Source organism: Mya arenaria, chromosome 1, assembly GCF_026914265.1.
Source record: "Mya arenaria isolate MELC-2E11 chromosome 1, ASM2691426v1".
NCBI lineage: Eukaryota > Metazoa > Mollusca > Bivalvia > Myida > Myidae > Mya > Mya arenaria.
Window position 1 is genome coordinate 24,055,523 of NC_069122.1, and position 15,628 is coordinate 24,071,150.

At 34.8% G+C, this 15,628-nt stretch overlaps 1 protein-coding gene and 2 long non-coding RNA genes across 3 annotated transcripts; 2 read left to right on the forward strand and 1 right to left on the reverse strand.

The window, feature by feature from the left end:
* The first annotated feature begins 434 nt into the window (after nt 1-434).
* LOC128225652 (uncharacterized) lies at nt 435-1,214 on the forward strand. The gene has a single exon (XM_052935568.1). It carries the CDS (start codon nt 435-437, stop codon nt 1,212-1,214), a length of 780 nt encoding a protein of 259 aa, XP_052791528.1.
* Nucleotides 1,215-7,632: 6,418 nt separating this feature from the next.
* Nucleotides 7,633-9,944, forward strand: LOC128239721 (uncharacterized). Its single transcript, XR_008261908.1, has 3 exons — nt 7,633-7,881; nt 8,569-8,968; nt 9,212-9,944. It is a non-coding gene; the product is annotated as an uncharacterized LOC128239721 (long non-coding RNA).
* LOC128239758 (uncharacterized) lies at nt 9,263-10,687 on the reverse strand. The gene is made up of 3 exons (XR_008261914.1): nt 10,495-10,687; nt 9,938-10,090; nt 9,263-9,308 (listed from the first exon to the last, which is right to left on the reverse strand). It is a non-coding gene; the product is annotated as an uncharacterized LOC128239758 (long non-coding RNA).
* Between the last annotated feature and the right edge of the window lie 4,941 nt (nt 10,688-15,628).

The following is a 15,628-nucleotide window of genomic DNA, read 5'->3' on the forward strand; positions in this document are numbered from 1 at the left end:
TCCTCAAGTGCGATGTGCAGCTTTCGGAATGGTGACTCCGCGGACGAGTCAGGGGACACGTCATCGTGGCCCCTTTTCTTGTTGTTGGGCGTCACAAATAACCCGGCCCAAGACTTGGAGGTATCTCTATTCCCCTCCGTGGAGTTCGCTGTCTCCTCTGCACAGATGTGTTTAAAAGCAGGCGAACCCATAGAGGAACCAAAAGACACCTCCTCATGGACTCTCTTTCTGTTTGGTGTTTCAAAGACAGTGGCCATTATGTGATAAGATTAAATTGTGTTGGTAGATGAGCAAATTTATGTTTCACCCCAGGACCAATGTTTAGTCAAAATCAAAACCAAAATCAAGGACATTTTTCTTCACCTGGATTACCTTTTTCACCTGTGGCAAATCAGGCATCACCTACCATGCAACAGTACACTCAATTGGGCCATATGGGATCAACTGGATTAGCGAACAATGATCAGTTTTCAATGATATTTCAAAAGCTGGATAGTATTGACAGTAAATTGACCCAGTTGGACACTATCCAAATAACGGTGAACAAAATCACAACACGACTAGACAAAATTGATCAAAGGGTCGGCGGCCTTGAAACGAAAATTAAAGATATTGAAGAAAGCCGAAACCATGACTCTAAGACATTAAATGAAATAAGGGAAAAACAAAAAGAACTAGTAGCGTTGAAGTCAAAAATAGACTCACTAGAAGCAACGCACAAGAGAGCGGATGCAGATATCAAAAAAGAAGTCATTGATCTGAAAGGGAGAAGCATGCGGGACAACCTACTATTTTTCGGGATTCCGGAGAACACAGACCCGAATAACAGGGAGAGCGACGCAGACTGCGTGGAAAAGGTTTTAGAGCTAATTGAGACAAAGATGGAAATTGCAGACGCCAAACAGTCAATAAAGCTACACCGTGCACATCGGATAGGAAGATTCAATAACTCGAAAACAAGGCCAATTGTAGACAAATTCGTGTACTATCCGGACCGGGAAAAAGTCAGACTCAATGGTAACAAACTTTCCAGGCCCTTTGGTGTTAGCCAGCAGTATCCACCGGAAGTGATGGAGGCCCGAAAGCTGCTCGTTCCTATTATGCTCGACGCGCGCCGTCAGGGTAAAGAAGCCTACATCAGCGGGAGCAGATTATTTATAAACGGTCAACTTTATCGGGATGCAGGAACCGGGACCGGAAACGGAAACCACTAGGACGGAGGCGAGGGTGTCATACGGTGTGTGACTTGGAATGTTGAGGGACTTACTCAGCTTAAACGGGAAAATACTGATTTTTCAAATATTTTAAACAATTATGATTTAATATTTTTAAGTGAAACCTGGACAAACAAACATTCTACAATTGATTTGAAAGGTTTTAAGCTGTTTCATTCATTTAGAAAGTTTCAAAATAGAAGAGCAAAACGAAATAGTGGGGGAATTGCGGTATATGTTCGTAATACTATATTGAAAGGAGTTAAAATGATAAAAAATGATTTAGACTGTGTAATGTGGTTAAAGTTAGATAAGACCTTTTTTCGAATGAATAATAATGTTTACTTACTTTTCACTTATATTGCTCCCGAGAATTCACCTAGTCATGATATGTATAATATTGATATATTTCAAAAGATAGAAGAGGAAATTACACATTTTCATTCTCTAGGCTCTGTATATGTATTCGGTGATTTAAACTCAAGAATTGGGCAAAAGGCTGATTTTGTAAGAAATGACCATATATTAGGAGACGAAACTTTATTGGACATTGATACGCAATTGCCGCGAAAATCTTCAGATAGAACATCAAACCGGTTCGGTGAATTTCTACTTGATATATGTAAATCTCAGGGCTTACGTGTTTGCAACGGACGTCTTGGAAATGACGCCGACGTTGGAAGGTCAACATGTTACACACATAACGGGGAGAGCGTGGTAGATTATCTATTAACTAGAAGCTCTAATTTTGATTATATTAAACACTTTAATGTACATGACTTTACACCATTCTCTAATCACGCCCCGATTTCATTTAATCTTAAGGTATTAACGGTAAAATCCGAACAATTGAATAGCAAAGTGATCTCCAAATGGAATGTAGAGCATAAAGAACAGTTTTTAGAAGATATAAGTCGAGATATTGATATTTTATGTGGACAGTTATTAACAATGAAAAGCAATGATTGTTATACGGATGAAATGGTACAAACATTTACGGTATTTTTAAGCTCTAAAGGAAATAAGTACTTTGAAAAGCGCACTTAGGTAGCAAAAAATACATATTTTACGCAAAGCGACAAAACTATGAAAAAATGGTTTAGTGAAGAATGTCGTGTCAAGAAAAATATTTATACCGTCAATTTAAATACTTATAATTTGAATAAAACTAATGAAAGTAGAACTGAATTACTACAGGCAAAAAAAGATTATAAATATCAATGCAGATTAAGTAAACGCAAGTATAATCAGGCACAGGCACAAACAATGAATGATATGCGAAATAAAAAACCAAAAGAATTTTGGAAAATGTTTCGACGGGCGCCAGTAAACGATAACAGTGAAAATGTCAATATCAGTTCCTTTTTTGAGCACTTTAAAAAATTATCAAGTGAAACGGTAATTGAAGAAGACGTAGACATCCAGAATTTTGTTGAAAACTTTTCTACTGAGAATTTAACAACATTCGAAGAACTCGACTCTCCATTTACAAAGGATGAAATTAGAAAAGCGGTGAAATTACTAGGAACAAATCAAGCATGCTCTTTTGATAACATTATTTATGAATATTTTAAAGAGGGGATTAACATATTGGAAACTCCTTTGGAGATTATGTTTAATTACATTTTAGAAAAGCAATGCTTTCCGAATTCGTGGTCAAAAGGCGTAGTTTTACCCATATTTAAAAAAGGTGATAATTCAGATCCTAATAATTATCGAGGCATTACATTGACTAGCTGTTTCGCTAATTTTTTTACTGTGTTGATAAATGAAAGACTGAAACGATGGGTTAAGGAAACAGACTTACTCACCGATGCACAATTCGGTTTTAAAAGCAATTATAGTACAATAGATGCAATTTTCTTGTTGAAGTCGTTCATTGACAAACAACTGCAAAATAAAAAGAAGCTATATTGTTGTTACGTTGACCTACTTAAGTGTTTTGATTCTATTTATAGAAATGGTTTGTGGTTTAAGCTATTGAAGTCTGGATTAGACGGTCGTCTATTTAACGTTATTAAGTCAATTTATTGTCAAGTAAGATTATGTGTAAAACATATGGGCTCGCTATCTGATTTTTATGATTGTGATATTGGCCTTTTACAGGGAGAAATATTGTCACCGATTTTATTTTCAATGTTCGTTAATGATATAGAACTATATTTAAATGAAAATAACGATGCAGGTTTAACATTAGACCAACTTTCAATTTATTTGTTATTGTTTGCAGATGATGCTGTAATATTTTCTGATACTGTTGAAGGTCTTCAAAGATCTTTAAATAATTTGCATGCATATTGTGAAAAGTGGAAACTTAAGGTTAATGTTAATAAAACAAAAATAGTTGTTTATAAAAAGGGAGGTAATAACAATGAAAATGTAAATATTTATTACAGTGATGAATTGATAGAAAAGGTTCAATCTTTTAACTATCTTGGCATTGTTTTGTCAAGTGGGGGATCATTTATGAATGCTACGCAAACATTAGCAGATAAAGGACTTAAGGCTATGGGAAATTTGTTTGGGATAACTAGGGGGAAAGAAATTCCTGTTAAAATTATGCTGGGTTTATTCGACTCATTTGTGTCATCAATTTTGTGCTATTCTTGTGAAGTATGGGGCTTTTGTAGAGCTGAAAATATAGAAAGGGTTCATAGAAAATTTCTGAAAAGACTTCTTGGTGTAAAAATAAGCACTAGTAACTCTGCAATATATGGTGAACTAGGACGGTACCCTCTGTATGTTACTAGACATATACGAATTGTTAAATATTTTCTTAAACTGTATCAATTTAAAAGAGACAATTGCATTTTATACAATACATTGCAAAGCCTTCGATATGATGCGGAAAATAACGCAAATTCAAACAATTTGTGTTCTAATGTACGCACTATATTACAAAATGCAGGATTCAATGAAGTATGGTTATATCCGTTTATTGGACATTGGAAAAATGATATAAACTCATTAAGTTCACTAGTGTTGTACAGAGAACTAAAATGCACTATACATATGTCATCGTATATAGATAAATTGTATAGCTATAGACTTAGGAATATTATTGCTAGATTAAGATTGTCCTCTCATATGTTAAATGTTGAAAGAGGAAGATATGTTAATATTGAAAGAAATCAACGTAAATGTGTTTTATGTGTTCATAATGATATCGAAGATGAATATCACTTTGTTTTGATTTGTCCGAAATATAATGACATTAGGAAAAAATACATAACTAAATTTTACTATGCAAGACCAAGCATACAATGCTACATGTCTACGAAAACTAGCTTTGTATTGCAAACATGCTTTTAAGCTACGATATACTGCTTTGAATAATAATGCTTAACTTTTAACATGTTGAAATCATTGTTAGTTCATATATGTATATATGTATAATGCACTCTCGCATTTATCAACTATTGTCATGCCATGTGTTATGTTATTGTAACAACGATGAACTGTATATGTTCAAGTTAACAATAATTTTTCTGTTTTCTGTTCTGTTCTATGTTAAAAGAATAATTGAAAATAATTAAATTTTCTATGGGAGGGAACGTAATAATGAAATTTTAATCAGTGGAAAATTGTTAATGTCTATTGGATAAGGTTTTTGACAAATTCACACTTAACAATTGTTGGTACCACTAATTGGCCCTTCTCTTTTTGATCAGCTAGCCCCAATTGGTCTGACAGGCAAACTGTCAATGCCAATTAAGAACCTGTTGATTGCCAATTAAGAATTTCCTGTCAGCCTTTTGTTAGTTGCTTTGCAGGTGTCACCGAGTTTGTTTAATGCCAATAAGTGCTTTTGTGTACCAATTTATCAGAGTCAATAAGTGCTTTTGTAAGTTTGTTTCTTTTCCCTTTCTCCTAAAATTGTTAAAACTGAAGAGTTAAAGTAGAAGTTAATAAATAAGGAAATAATAGTTTTTCCGACGATTAATAGTGTAAATGTATAGTATAATACGTATATATTTGTTAACTATTACAATAATACTTGGGACAACACTTTGTATTATTTATTTATTATAAACTGTACCAAAACTATTGATACATTTTACTTAATTCGTTTGGCATACAACTATTTGACAAATTGTTCAGCTTTTAATTGTTATATCTAAAATAAATAATCTTAATTCAGATAACAATTTGTTATTTTTGGATGTTAGTGAAAGTAGTGTCACTTTTATTGACTTCTATTTCTGGAGATCAGGAACACTGCAACTAGTGACGATCCACTCACATTTAACACAACCACAAAACACACAGATATAAGAAAAAAGCAGAGCGTAAACATCAATTATCTAACAAAGTCTAAGACTGAATGATTCCAAGAATAATATATATCTACTGTTATATCTAATCACTTAAATTTGTATAGCTCCTGGGAACTTTGTTATCTTATACGGATTACGGAGTATTAGATTTTATATATTTATTTACTAATTCACATAACTTTACCAATAATAGACAATATTATTAATCCTTTAATCCAAACTAAGGTACGTTTAAGCTAAATGAAATATGTCCGGTTAAATTCAAACACACAAACACACGAAGCAATTTGAACACGACACGACACGATGTTAACACTACGAGAGCGCGAACCGTAAACATCGATTTGAGTTGTCTTCCGATTAAATAGTTTTTGACGCGCAATGGTTAGACTACATGCAATTTAACTGACATTGAGATGTTTTGCTACCAGTACCTGAGGGGCAGTCACGAGGGGAACACTTCAAATATTTTGTCACCCTAATAGGGACATTTAATAGCGTTGACGGACCACGGGGCTAGGTCGTAACAGTATTATATGGGTATGTAGATATATATTAAATATTGATTGATTGGTATTTAACCGCTATCACCTCAGTTTTGCTTTTATTATAATTTTGTCAATACTTCACTATGTAAAGCTTCAATGATTTTATACTAATTAATGATTGTGGATATTGTCAACTTTTGAGCCTAAATATACTTAACTATATTAATATATAATTTATTAACTTCCTATAGGTTTTCATTATTTTTCTATGATGGCGTACTGAACGGGACCTTCATGACACATGGCCTGGGTAGGATAAAGCTGCCGGTTGGAAATGGTAACAATGATTTTATAAATATTTTTATTTTTTATTTTATATAAACTATTAGCTCTTCCATGGCCGAGAGTACAAGATAGGTTCATCCCGACCCGAGCGTAGGCTGTTTTGCGTAAACGAGGTTTACCGAGTGCGTATGGATATAGAATAATTCGTGTTGTCATGGAAATAGGCTCAAGACCACAGTTATCTGCACCTCGTTGACCAAGATCCGGATGTTAATACAGAAAAAAGAGTGCTTGTGTTCAAGTATCAATATTTTTTTTTAAATGAATGAAAAAGAAGAAAAAAATGTTCTTTTTGCAGAGAACTTGACTGAATTTGATACTCTTTTGCAGAAATTGACAGTTTCGAGTGTAATTATTGGAAATATCATAGCCTGTGGAAGTCTGAAAATTAGTTGTTTGTAGCCGATTGACTCCTTGGCAGTAGGGTTATGTATTTGTACTCAATTTTGACAGGCGGGTCAATGGTCAATGTGGTGTTTTCTTGTAATTATATTTTGTGCCTTGTATTGTTTTAGAGATGCCATGTCCTTGTTTTGCAATTGGGATGTGTATAAAGTCAAAAGCCAGGTTAATGTCTATATGAAAATATATAGTAAAAACAAATGTTATCTCACGCCTGATATGTGCGCAGTGATTCAGATTATGTTATTAGTCAAATCGGTCGTTAAATTATTCTGAGGAGAGTGAATCATTATTTCTTGAAAGGTACGTGAAATCATTTTATGGTGACATTTGGAGCGAGAATTACTAAGTTAGCATTCTAAATATGGCCACAAAACAAGGTTTCTATGATACTACAGACGACAAGGGAGGTAATTACTAGGTGATGATCTTTAGAAAGAAGTTTCATACGGGTACTTGTTTTATCTTTGCCCGTGGGCAAGATAAGAATTTCTAGCATGATTAAATTTTTGGATCTACTTATCTGAGGTTGGAGAAATGTTTACCCCAATAGCGGGGCCAATAAAAGATGTGCAGACAGCTTCCGGAAAACCGACTTAACTGTCAAGGCGAGCCTAATCTGTAATATTTACACCTCAACTTCCATTCCTTAAATGAACTTCCTTTCCGCCTTACGACAGCAGCTTCTAAGCCACGCCCCCTGATATCAAGGGAGCGAACTCTGTCTATGTCCGTCAAACAAACGAGGAAGTAATGGCCTCTCGCGTCGTTTCGCTTTCCGATATTCCTGACAAATTGACCTTACGACAGCAGCTTCTAAGCCACGCCCCCTGATATCAAGGGAGCGAACTCTGTCTATGTCCGTCAAACAAACGAGGAAGTAATGGCCTCTCGCGTCGTTTCGCTTTTCCGATATTCCTGACAAATTATCATAAATGTGACATTACAATGCGAAAAAAATAGAATATCAAAGGAATTTGTAACTGGCTGCTTCATCGGAAGGCTCGATATATCTTTAGAAAATGACGATATCTAACATTTACGGGGTGAAATCTATCCAAGTCAGAGAAAATCGGATAGCCGCCATGTTGTCAATATTGACATCGATACAAAGGAAAAGCGTGTGTGTGACGCATACTGTAAATGCAAACAAGGGTAAGTTTAACTTTTAATAACACCGGTCCTTCTTACAGTATTGTTGAAACAAAGATTAAATCATCGCACAATATGAGTAAATCATAAATGGCCCGAATGGGGAACCCGGCATTCGGAGCTCCTCGGCCATTTTATCGAAAACAACCTCGGATGTATTTGGATGGTTTACACACTCAAAAAGTGGTACGTTTAAGTCCGCTGCAAGTAGATCGCGTTGTAATTTTATTTAGCAGTTAAACTTTGTGACTTAACTCTTGGGATTCTTTATTATGTTTGCTATAATACAATTCAATGATAATAAATTTTAACTTAGATCAATAAATACAACTCTAAAACACTACATTTAACTAATGATATAATTCAAAATTTTACGAACTACTTCAACAGATGTACCGGCATACATCCGAGGTTGTTTTCGATAAAATGGCAGAGGAGTTCCGAATGGGGAACCCGGAAGTGACATTAAATAACAGTTACATGCCAGCTATACAGTTTAACCTTGTATTCTATAGTATGAGCAGAAATGGTTTATTGGGGTTATGCATAAAAAGTTTCAGTTCTAAGCGATTGAACACTCTCCCTTATGAATAATAATGTAATAGTTGACAAGTGACAATCGTGGGTGATACCAATCTGTAACTTTTGCATTGCTCAAACATTCACATGCTTTGATTTTTGTTCTTACAGAAATTGTGGAACATGTTCACACACTCTGGCTGTAAAAGTAGACCTGGGAGGAAAAGTGCCCCCGGTATGGGGCTCGAACTCACAACCACCAGAACACTAGCCCGGCACTCTAACCAACTAAGCTGACCGGGCAGCTGGTTCTAACCCACACACACTACCCTCCCCCCATTTACCGGTTAAGGCTGGTGGAGCGTCTCCTGCTATTTACCGTTGACACCATTAAAGTATTCTGATTGATGGAGATAAGGAAGTCCCCTTGTCTTCAACAAGCCTACCGCCACAGGGGACCTAGCATAAGACCGGAAACCGCCCCCCCCCCACACACACACATGGTATTTGCCAGTCCAGGCAATGTCAACCGCAAGAAAAAACCAGTGATGACAAGTTTTACAAATAATCGGTAGGACCTATTTTAAAGCTTTTTATAACATTTAGTTTTACTTTGCTGTACAAAAGTAATGGACTATTTGTCCAGAGAAAAACAACAACCACAAAACATTAGCTATTATCTTATCAATATTTCATTATGATATACATGTAGAAAGCAAACATCAACGGCAGTAGCATTTACAGCTAGTATTAAAATATTTAACAATACATGTAACTGATTTATTTTAATATTGGCATCTTTTATTTATTTCAGGAAAGTGCGGTCTTTTGAAGAGAGTTCTTGAAGTTGTCCAGCATGTTGTTTTGAGGGATTCTTAGAAGGATGTACCTCTATGATGTTAGCTTCAGTTCTGGAGTATAACACCAGTTGTTGCATATTTAATATCAGATTTATTAAATACATTGTTGTTTTGCAAACATTACTTAAACTTTGATATTTCTTTGGTGTTTATGTATGATATTGTAGGTGAATATCTCTTTATTGCAATGGCAAATATATTTTAAAAAATATAGCATTAGCAGAAGTTATTTTTCACTGTTAAAGCTGCACTTTCACAGATTGATCACTTTGATAACTTACACAGGATTCGATTGCATTTATCATATTTTGGCTCGGAGAAGTTTGCTTTGTGATTTATATATTAGGTCTTAATTTAAAGAATGCCAAAATAAGCCGATTCTGAGACAAAAAGTGTCAAACTAGAATTCTGTGAGAGCGCAACTTTAAGAATACTGTTAATCGAGTGTGCATGTGATCCGGACTCTGAACATTGGATGAACTATCATTAAATATTGTAGATTTACGTAAATGGCCCAAAATATAAGAATAACAATGAAAATATGTACATGTTTGACTTGTTCTTTATTCATAATAAGTCTAAGTCTTTACAGCACATGTTTGGCAGAATCAAGTTCTAATGAACATAATAATTGATTTAAATGTACAGTGAAATAAATTGTTTTATACAGAAAATAAAACCTTAACGATTCAGACCGATCTGTTCTTGTTTTGTTTTGGTGGCTCAAATATTTATCTGAGTTTTGGAGGAGGCCTAGCTGGTGTGAGCTGGTCAAATACAGTAGCTGCTTGAGGGTCAGGGTTTTCTTGATTGGATTTCCCGTCGACAAAGTGCTGATATGAAAATAAGAAATCTATAAAATGTGTCGGAATGACAGCTACAAAAGCCATTGTTTACATAGGAACCATACGAGTAGATGAGATTCGGAAGCATGCGATGGTTCGGACAAAAATTTAGTTGTACGATATTTCCTGATTTACTTTGAAAGCAAAGCAGTTTATAAAAACTACATAACGGTATCAACAAAAATACCTCTATCTTGAATGAAATCAATCGTGTCCATGTTGAACCTGATATTAAATGGCCATTAATGCCGATTTGACAACACAAGCCAAAGCATAAATGTACGATGTTTATAGTTTAAAAATAGTAACACTTATTTAGGTCATGCACGGACAATTTCAGTATTAAATAAATTTTGAGTGGATTGAAATAAGTAGTTTTGTTCAAAAAATACTTTTGTACAGACGTATAGATGTTTCGCCTTTGAACGATCTTTCAAAATTTCCAAGTTCAGCTGTTGATGAGGTCTTCCACAGAGTCTGATACAGCACTTGCATTTTTCTAAATAACTCGCTGGTTTCGAATACGGAACGAATTGGAAGCCATCTTTAGTCGGCCTGGCTACCTTGTATCCGAATTACAAGTGCCATGACACCACCTTTTTACCATAATACTTAAAAAGGCGAGGAATTGCCAGCGCATGTATATGACGGACTCTGGTCAGTTTGACGGACAAAATGGCGGATAGCAACACGGCTTATCAGCCCTACATTCTGATTGGCTGATAGGACCTGTCAATCAAATCCTGTCGTAAGGTCAAATCAATGAACGCAACATCTTCGGATATGTTCGGATCGCAATTCATCGCATTATAATAAACATGAAAACTATTGGTCCTGTAATTGTTTTTATTGTGTCAGCATCTCCCGTAAAATATAAATCAACATTTTAGAAAGTGCTAAGTTTTTATATTTTAAACGTTTTGTTGCCAAAAGTGTTTAAATTGTACGTTTAAAAGTGATTTCAAGTGGTTAATCTTTTCCCGCGTTATTGTGACGTCATTTGAAAAAAAGGTTTCCGGTAGCAGTCGTGTCGTCCTATTTACAGAATGGGTAAAAAAAGATCCCTGAAAGGTAATCCAAAATGAAATGAAGTATTTTTTATAACGTTTCTTGAATAAAATAATGAACTATTGGTGTAAATATACGGAATGAATTGCGGGCTTGATGTCATTATCGGGGACTCCACACACTTAGACCAGCCCAATTGCTTTCATACCCCGATAATGACATCAACCCCGCAACTCATTCCTTAATTGTCATCAGGTTCACGCCTCTGGCATTAGGGACCAATCGTTTTAAAAACAAGACAAACAAACTTTGTATTCACACAACACAGTTGTAGGCAAACGGTTTATCATTTTATTCTTTCAACATTAAACCCCCATGAGATATTCGAAAACCGATTTCGACATTCGAATACCAAACGTTTGATCGAATAATCGTTTACATCCCTAAATTAAATACTTATCGTTGATGTTGAACGATGCGGATACTTCTGAATAAGTAAGTGTGTCCCTGTAGTCAATTGGGCAGCTTTTATGCTAAGTGGTATTAAATGAAATGTGCACTGGCCAAATATAATTTCTTATCATAATCACAAACGTTTGCATATCTTACATATACATTTACATTTATTTCGTACTTACCTTTAAAGTGACATTCACCGTATACTGTACCACTTTCTTCTCGTATGCCCAAAATATAGGGAGCTAAGATGTAAGTTCTTTAAGCCATACTTTTGCCATTGGCCAACAATGAAAAGTTTCGATTACTTTCTAAATTGCAACTCAAAAAAGATACTTTACAATCTAGAAAAATATATTTTTTTTTGCTAATCAGATATGAGAGGCTGATGTAAATTGAATAGAAATCACATTATTTGTATTGAATAATACCCAACACTCATGCAGATTTTGATACATTAACTAACACACGCATAACAACTAGAATACGATGTTATTACACATCAACCATTAGCTCCAGAAAAATATGCTTATGTACTTTTTAGACTATCTGCGCATGCGCACAGGTAGTCTTAAGACCACAAACTCCAAAGAACTACTTCTATTCATGCCGTTTTAACCCAATTTTTTTGTCTCAATGCGCTCTATGTATAATGACGTCGAAACCATACAAATGGATTGGTCGTGTTGCAGTCCGAGTAGGAGTTTTTGCTTGTTCGGCTTTTTCCGCGCTGTAATTATGTATCCCGGCGTTTTGTTTTTTAGCAGAATATAACTATTTTTAGATCATTATATTTATCAGATTAATGAGGGTCAAGATAATTTAGGCTCTGGTAGGAAGATAACATACAGTATTGATATTCACTATAGTTTAGCCCATGATGTTTCAGAAATTATTACCGACCTTAAGTGTCCCATCGCCTGCAAGATTTGTTATTTAAACATGACGTGATTTTTTATTTGACTTTTATGAGATAAGAAACAAATATAGTTCTTGTCTTAGTGTTAAAATAGTTGAATCCCAGGTTTCGCATTGCTAATGCTTCAAATACTATACATTGTAATTTACCTGCTACACAATAACAAGATACTATTCATTTTATGATTTTAGGCGTTTATTTTTCTAATGAGATGTTTTTCATTTTTACTTAAAAGCTTCATTCCGGTGTATTCTTGGCATAGTCTTAGACATTAGGCTTTCAATTTATATAAGCGCACATGCCCTGATACGACAGTGAGTCATTCATACGTTTGGTGAAGCAAAGTAGTTCGGATTAAACCTGTTTATCATCCAAAGAGTACGAAGCATTCATAACAGCACTAGTACTGTTTCTACACAGGTACTTACATTAAACATAAATAACATTAAATTTATCAATAAACTTTAAAAAGCACAATCCTATTCTCATTCATAAAAACAGACTAGTTCCGATAATCTTAAACTAGTTTTAACTTCATTAACTGACCTATATTCTAAACATAGTTTCTACATACATTAACTGACCACATGTTTGTCCTCACCGCGGGAAAACGACCATCTGATAAGCTCTGCATTTTAAAAGGTATTATTGCTAAAGTTGCTCGTAAAAATAAAATCATTTTCCTTAAAGAATTAAAACGTGTAAGTTCATAAAATTTGTCTAACGTATGCTATCTAATCAAAAACCTTTAGACGCGAATGAAAAGAGCATTTACTGTAACTTCAAATACATGGGGATACGTCGACTGAATTGATATAAAACTGTGCATTTTGAATGGAATTATTGCTGAAGTTGTTTGTAAAAAACTATTTTCCTTAAACAAAACATGTAAGTTAATAAAAGGAAATGATATATATATATATATATGATGGATTGTATTTTCCTATCGTATGATATCTAATCAAAGCAACGAAAACCCTTTAGAAACGAATGAAATGGGGCATGGTGATGGGGGATTACGACGATTGAAGTGACATTTACAAAAACAAAATGCCACAAGACGCCATAAAGATATATATATGTTTGTTTATTCGCCCAGTGTGGGCACAAGCGCTGTCGGCACATTTTTCACTTTTATTTATGTGCTCTTCACCCATTCCCATAGTTCAAATAAAATTTGCAACTCTTACATATTTGCCCGCAGATAGTCTTTCAGCGTCTCGCGCTTTGATTCTATTCATTGATTTATTTGTTTACATGCTTTGATCATTGTATAATGTTTTATGCAATAAACGTTACGTTTCGTATCAAGATATAACGATTTAAGTTACCAAAACTGCTTCATGTCATGGTGTGTAATTTAGAGTAGGACATTTTTTTTTGTTTTAATTTATTTATTTATTTATTTTTTGTTGGGGATGGGCGGGGGGGGGGGGTCGCTATGAAATGTAATCGTTTAATGGGGATTTCCATATTGGGCAAGCTCGTTTGAAGGACCAAAACATTTTGCGGTTCAACATTAAGCAAGTATAATACACAAAGCCATTGTAACATTTGTAGGTGCAATCAGGATTTGAACAACTATCAAGAAATAATATTTTATCCGATAATAATCAAAAAGCATACACATATTTGCTCGGAAATGTCTTTATACACGATAATTTTTTTTGTGTCAAACTATATAGGACAACCCGATCAACAATGACTCGCGGCTTTGTGGTGATTGCAGCTATTTTAAGAAAGATTTTTGCATTTTTGTAACCAGGAAATGAATTTTATCCGCGATTTTGCATTTTTTTCTTGAATATATTTCTTATTTGAAATGACCCATTCAAGAAACAACAATACATTGTTTATTTGGTAGTCTGGGGCATTTTCCCGAAATAATTTCAGTTGTTTAAATCCAAAATCTGACACGTTGCGTAATATGTTATACTCTTGAAGAAGATTGTTCCTGAAAACCAAATAAAACATTTACTTTAGAAACGTTTTAATTTTTGGCCTTCACCACCTTATTGGACTTCATTTAGTTTTCTTATAATTTTTTTTAAACAAACACCGATTGTTCAATAAATATATTTATTTTCCGAAATATAACGCAAGATTCACAACGGCAGATAAAAGAGAGTTATTGGTCAGTCCGAAAATAAATCATTTGGGCACATTTCTCCAGCTCGTTTCTACATATTTCTCGACTCATCCGGGTGTTTCCGCGTCACTTACCCTCCTCCTCGCTGTACCAGCGGACCGGTAATCTCAGGAGATTTGTTCCTTTTTAGAACCTCGTCAAGCAGGTACTGTCTCTTGTTAGTCGCGTATTTCGAGGCCTCCTCACTGCCGTAGTCTTCAAGCAAATGTAGGTCGGACGCAATAATCTCAATTGCCTTATAAATAGAATCCGCTTGAAGAGAATTGATACACAGGATACCGACCGTAAAGGTTCGCCCCATTGCTTTTCGACATACTTTTCATATCGTTGAAAGCGCGTTTCCCTAGATCTTCAGATAGCCTTGCACTTGGTCTCTGTATTTCGTTGGACACGTTTTGAAAGCAGAATATATAAAGAGCTCCCACGGGTCATCTTGCGTACTTGTTTTAGATCAATAAATAGGTTTTGAACAATCAGTGCTATCTTCGTTTAGTAAATTGTTAGGACAAATAACGTATCTTAGTATTCCGCGTCACGTTACAACAGTCATGTTGCTTGATAGGCAGACCCGCCATGTTTTTATGAAATAAATTAAAATGGATAGCATAATAAATGAGTTTACTGTTCTCATTTCACGATAATTAACAAATGAGATTAATCATCTACGTAAAATTAGCGCCCTTTTTGGCGGGAAACCTCAACCTCATGAAAGGCGCATACAGCCCACACTACTTCTTCTTTTATTAATAACCAAATACATGATTTTGTTTGTACCAAGGACATTCAAATAAAAATTAAAATAGACTACAAGTATATGATATAATTTTACTTGTATTGATGATCAATTTTTATGAAATCATAATCGATTATTGCCGACTTCGGGGTGAAACGATCGACTTTCGCTTATGCTCCATCATCTTTGGACCCCTACCTGGGACCAATAACAAATCAAACTCCCTGGTTCTACTAAGTAAACACAATACAATTACAATAT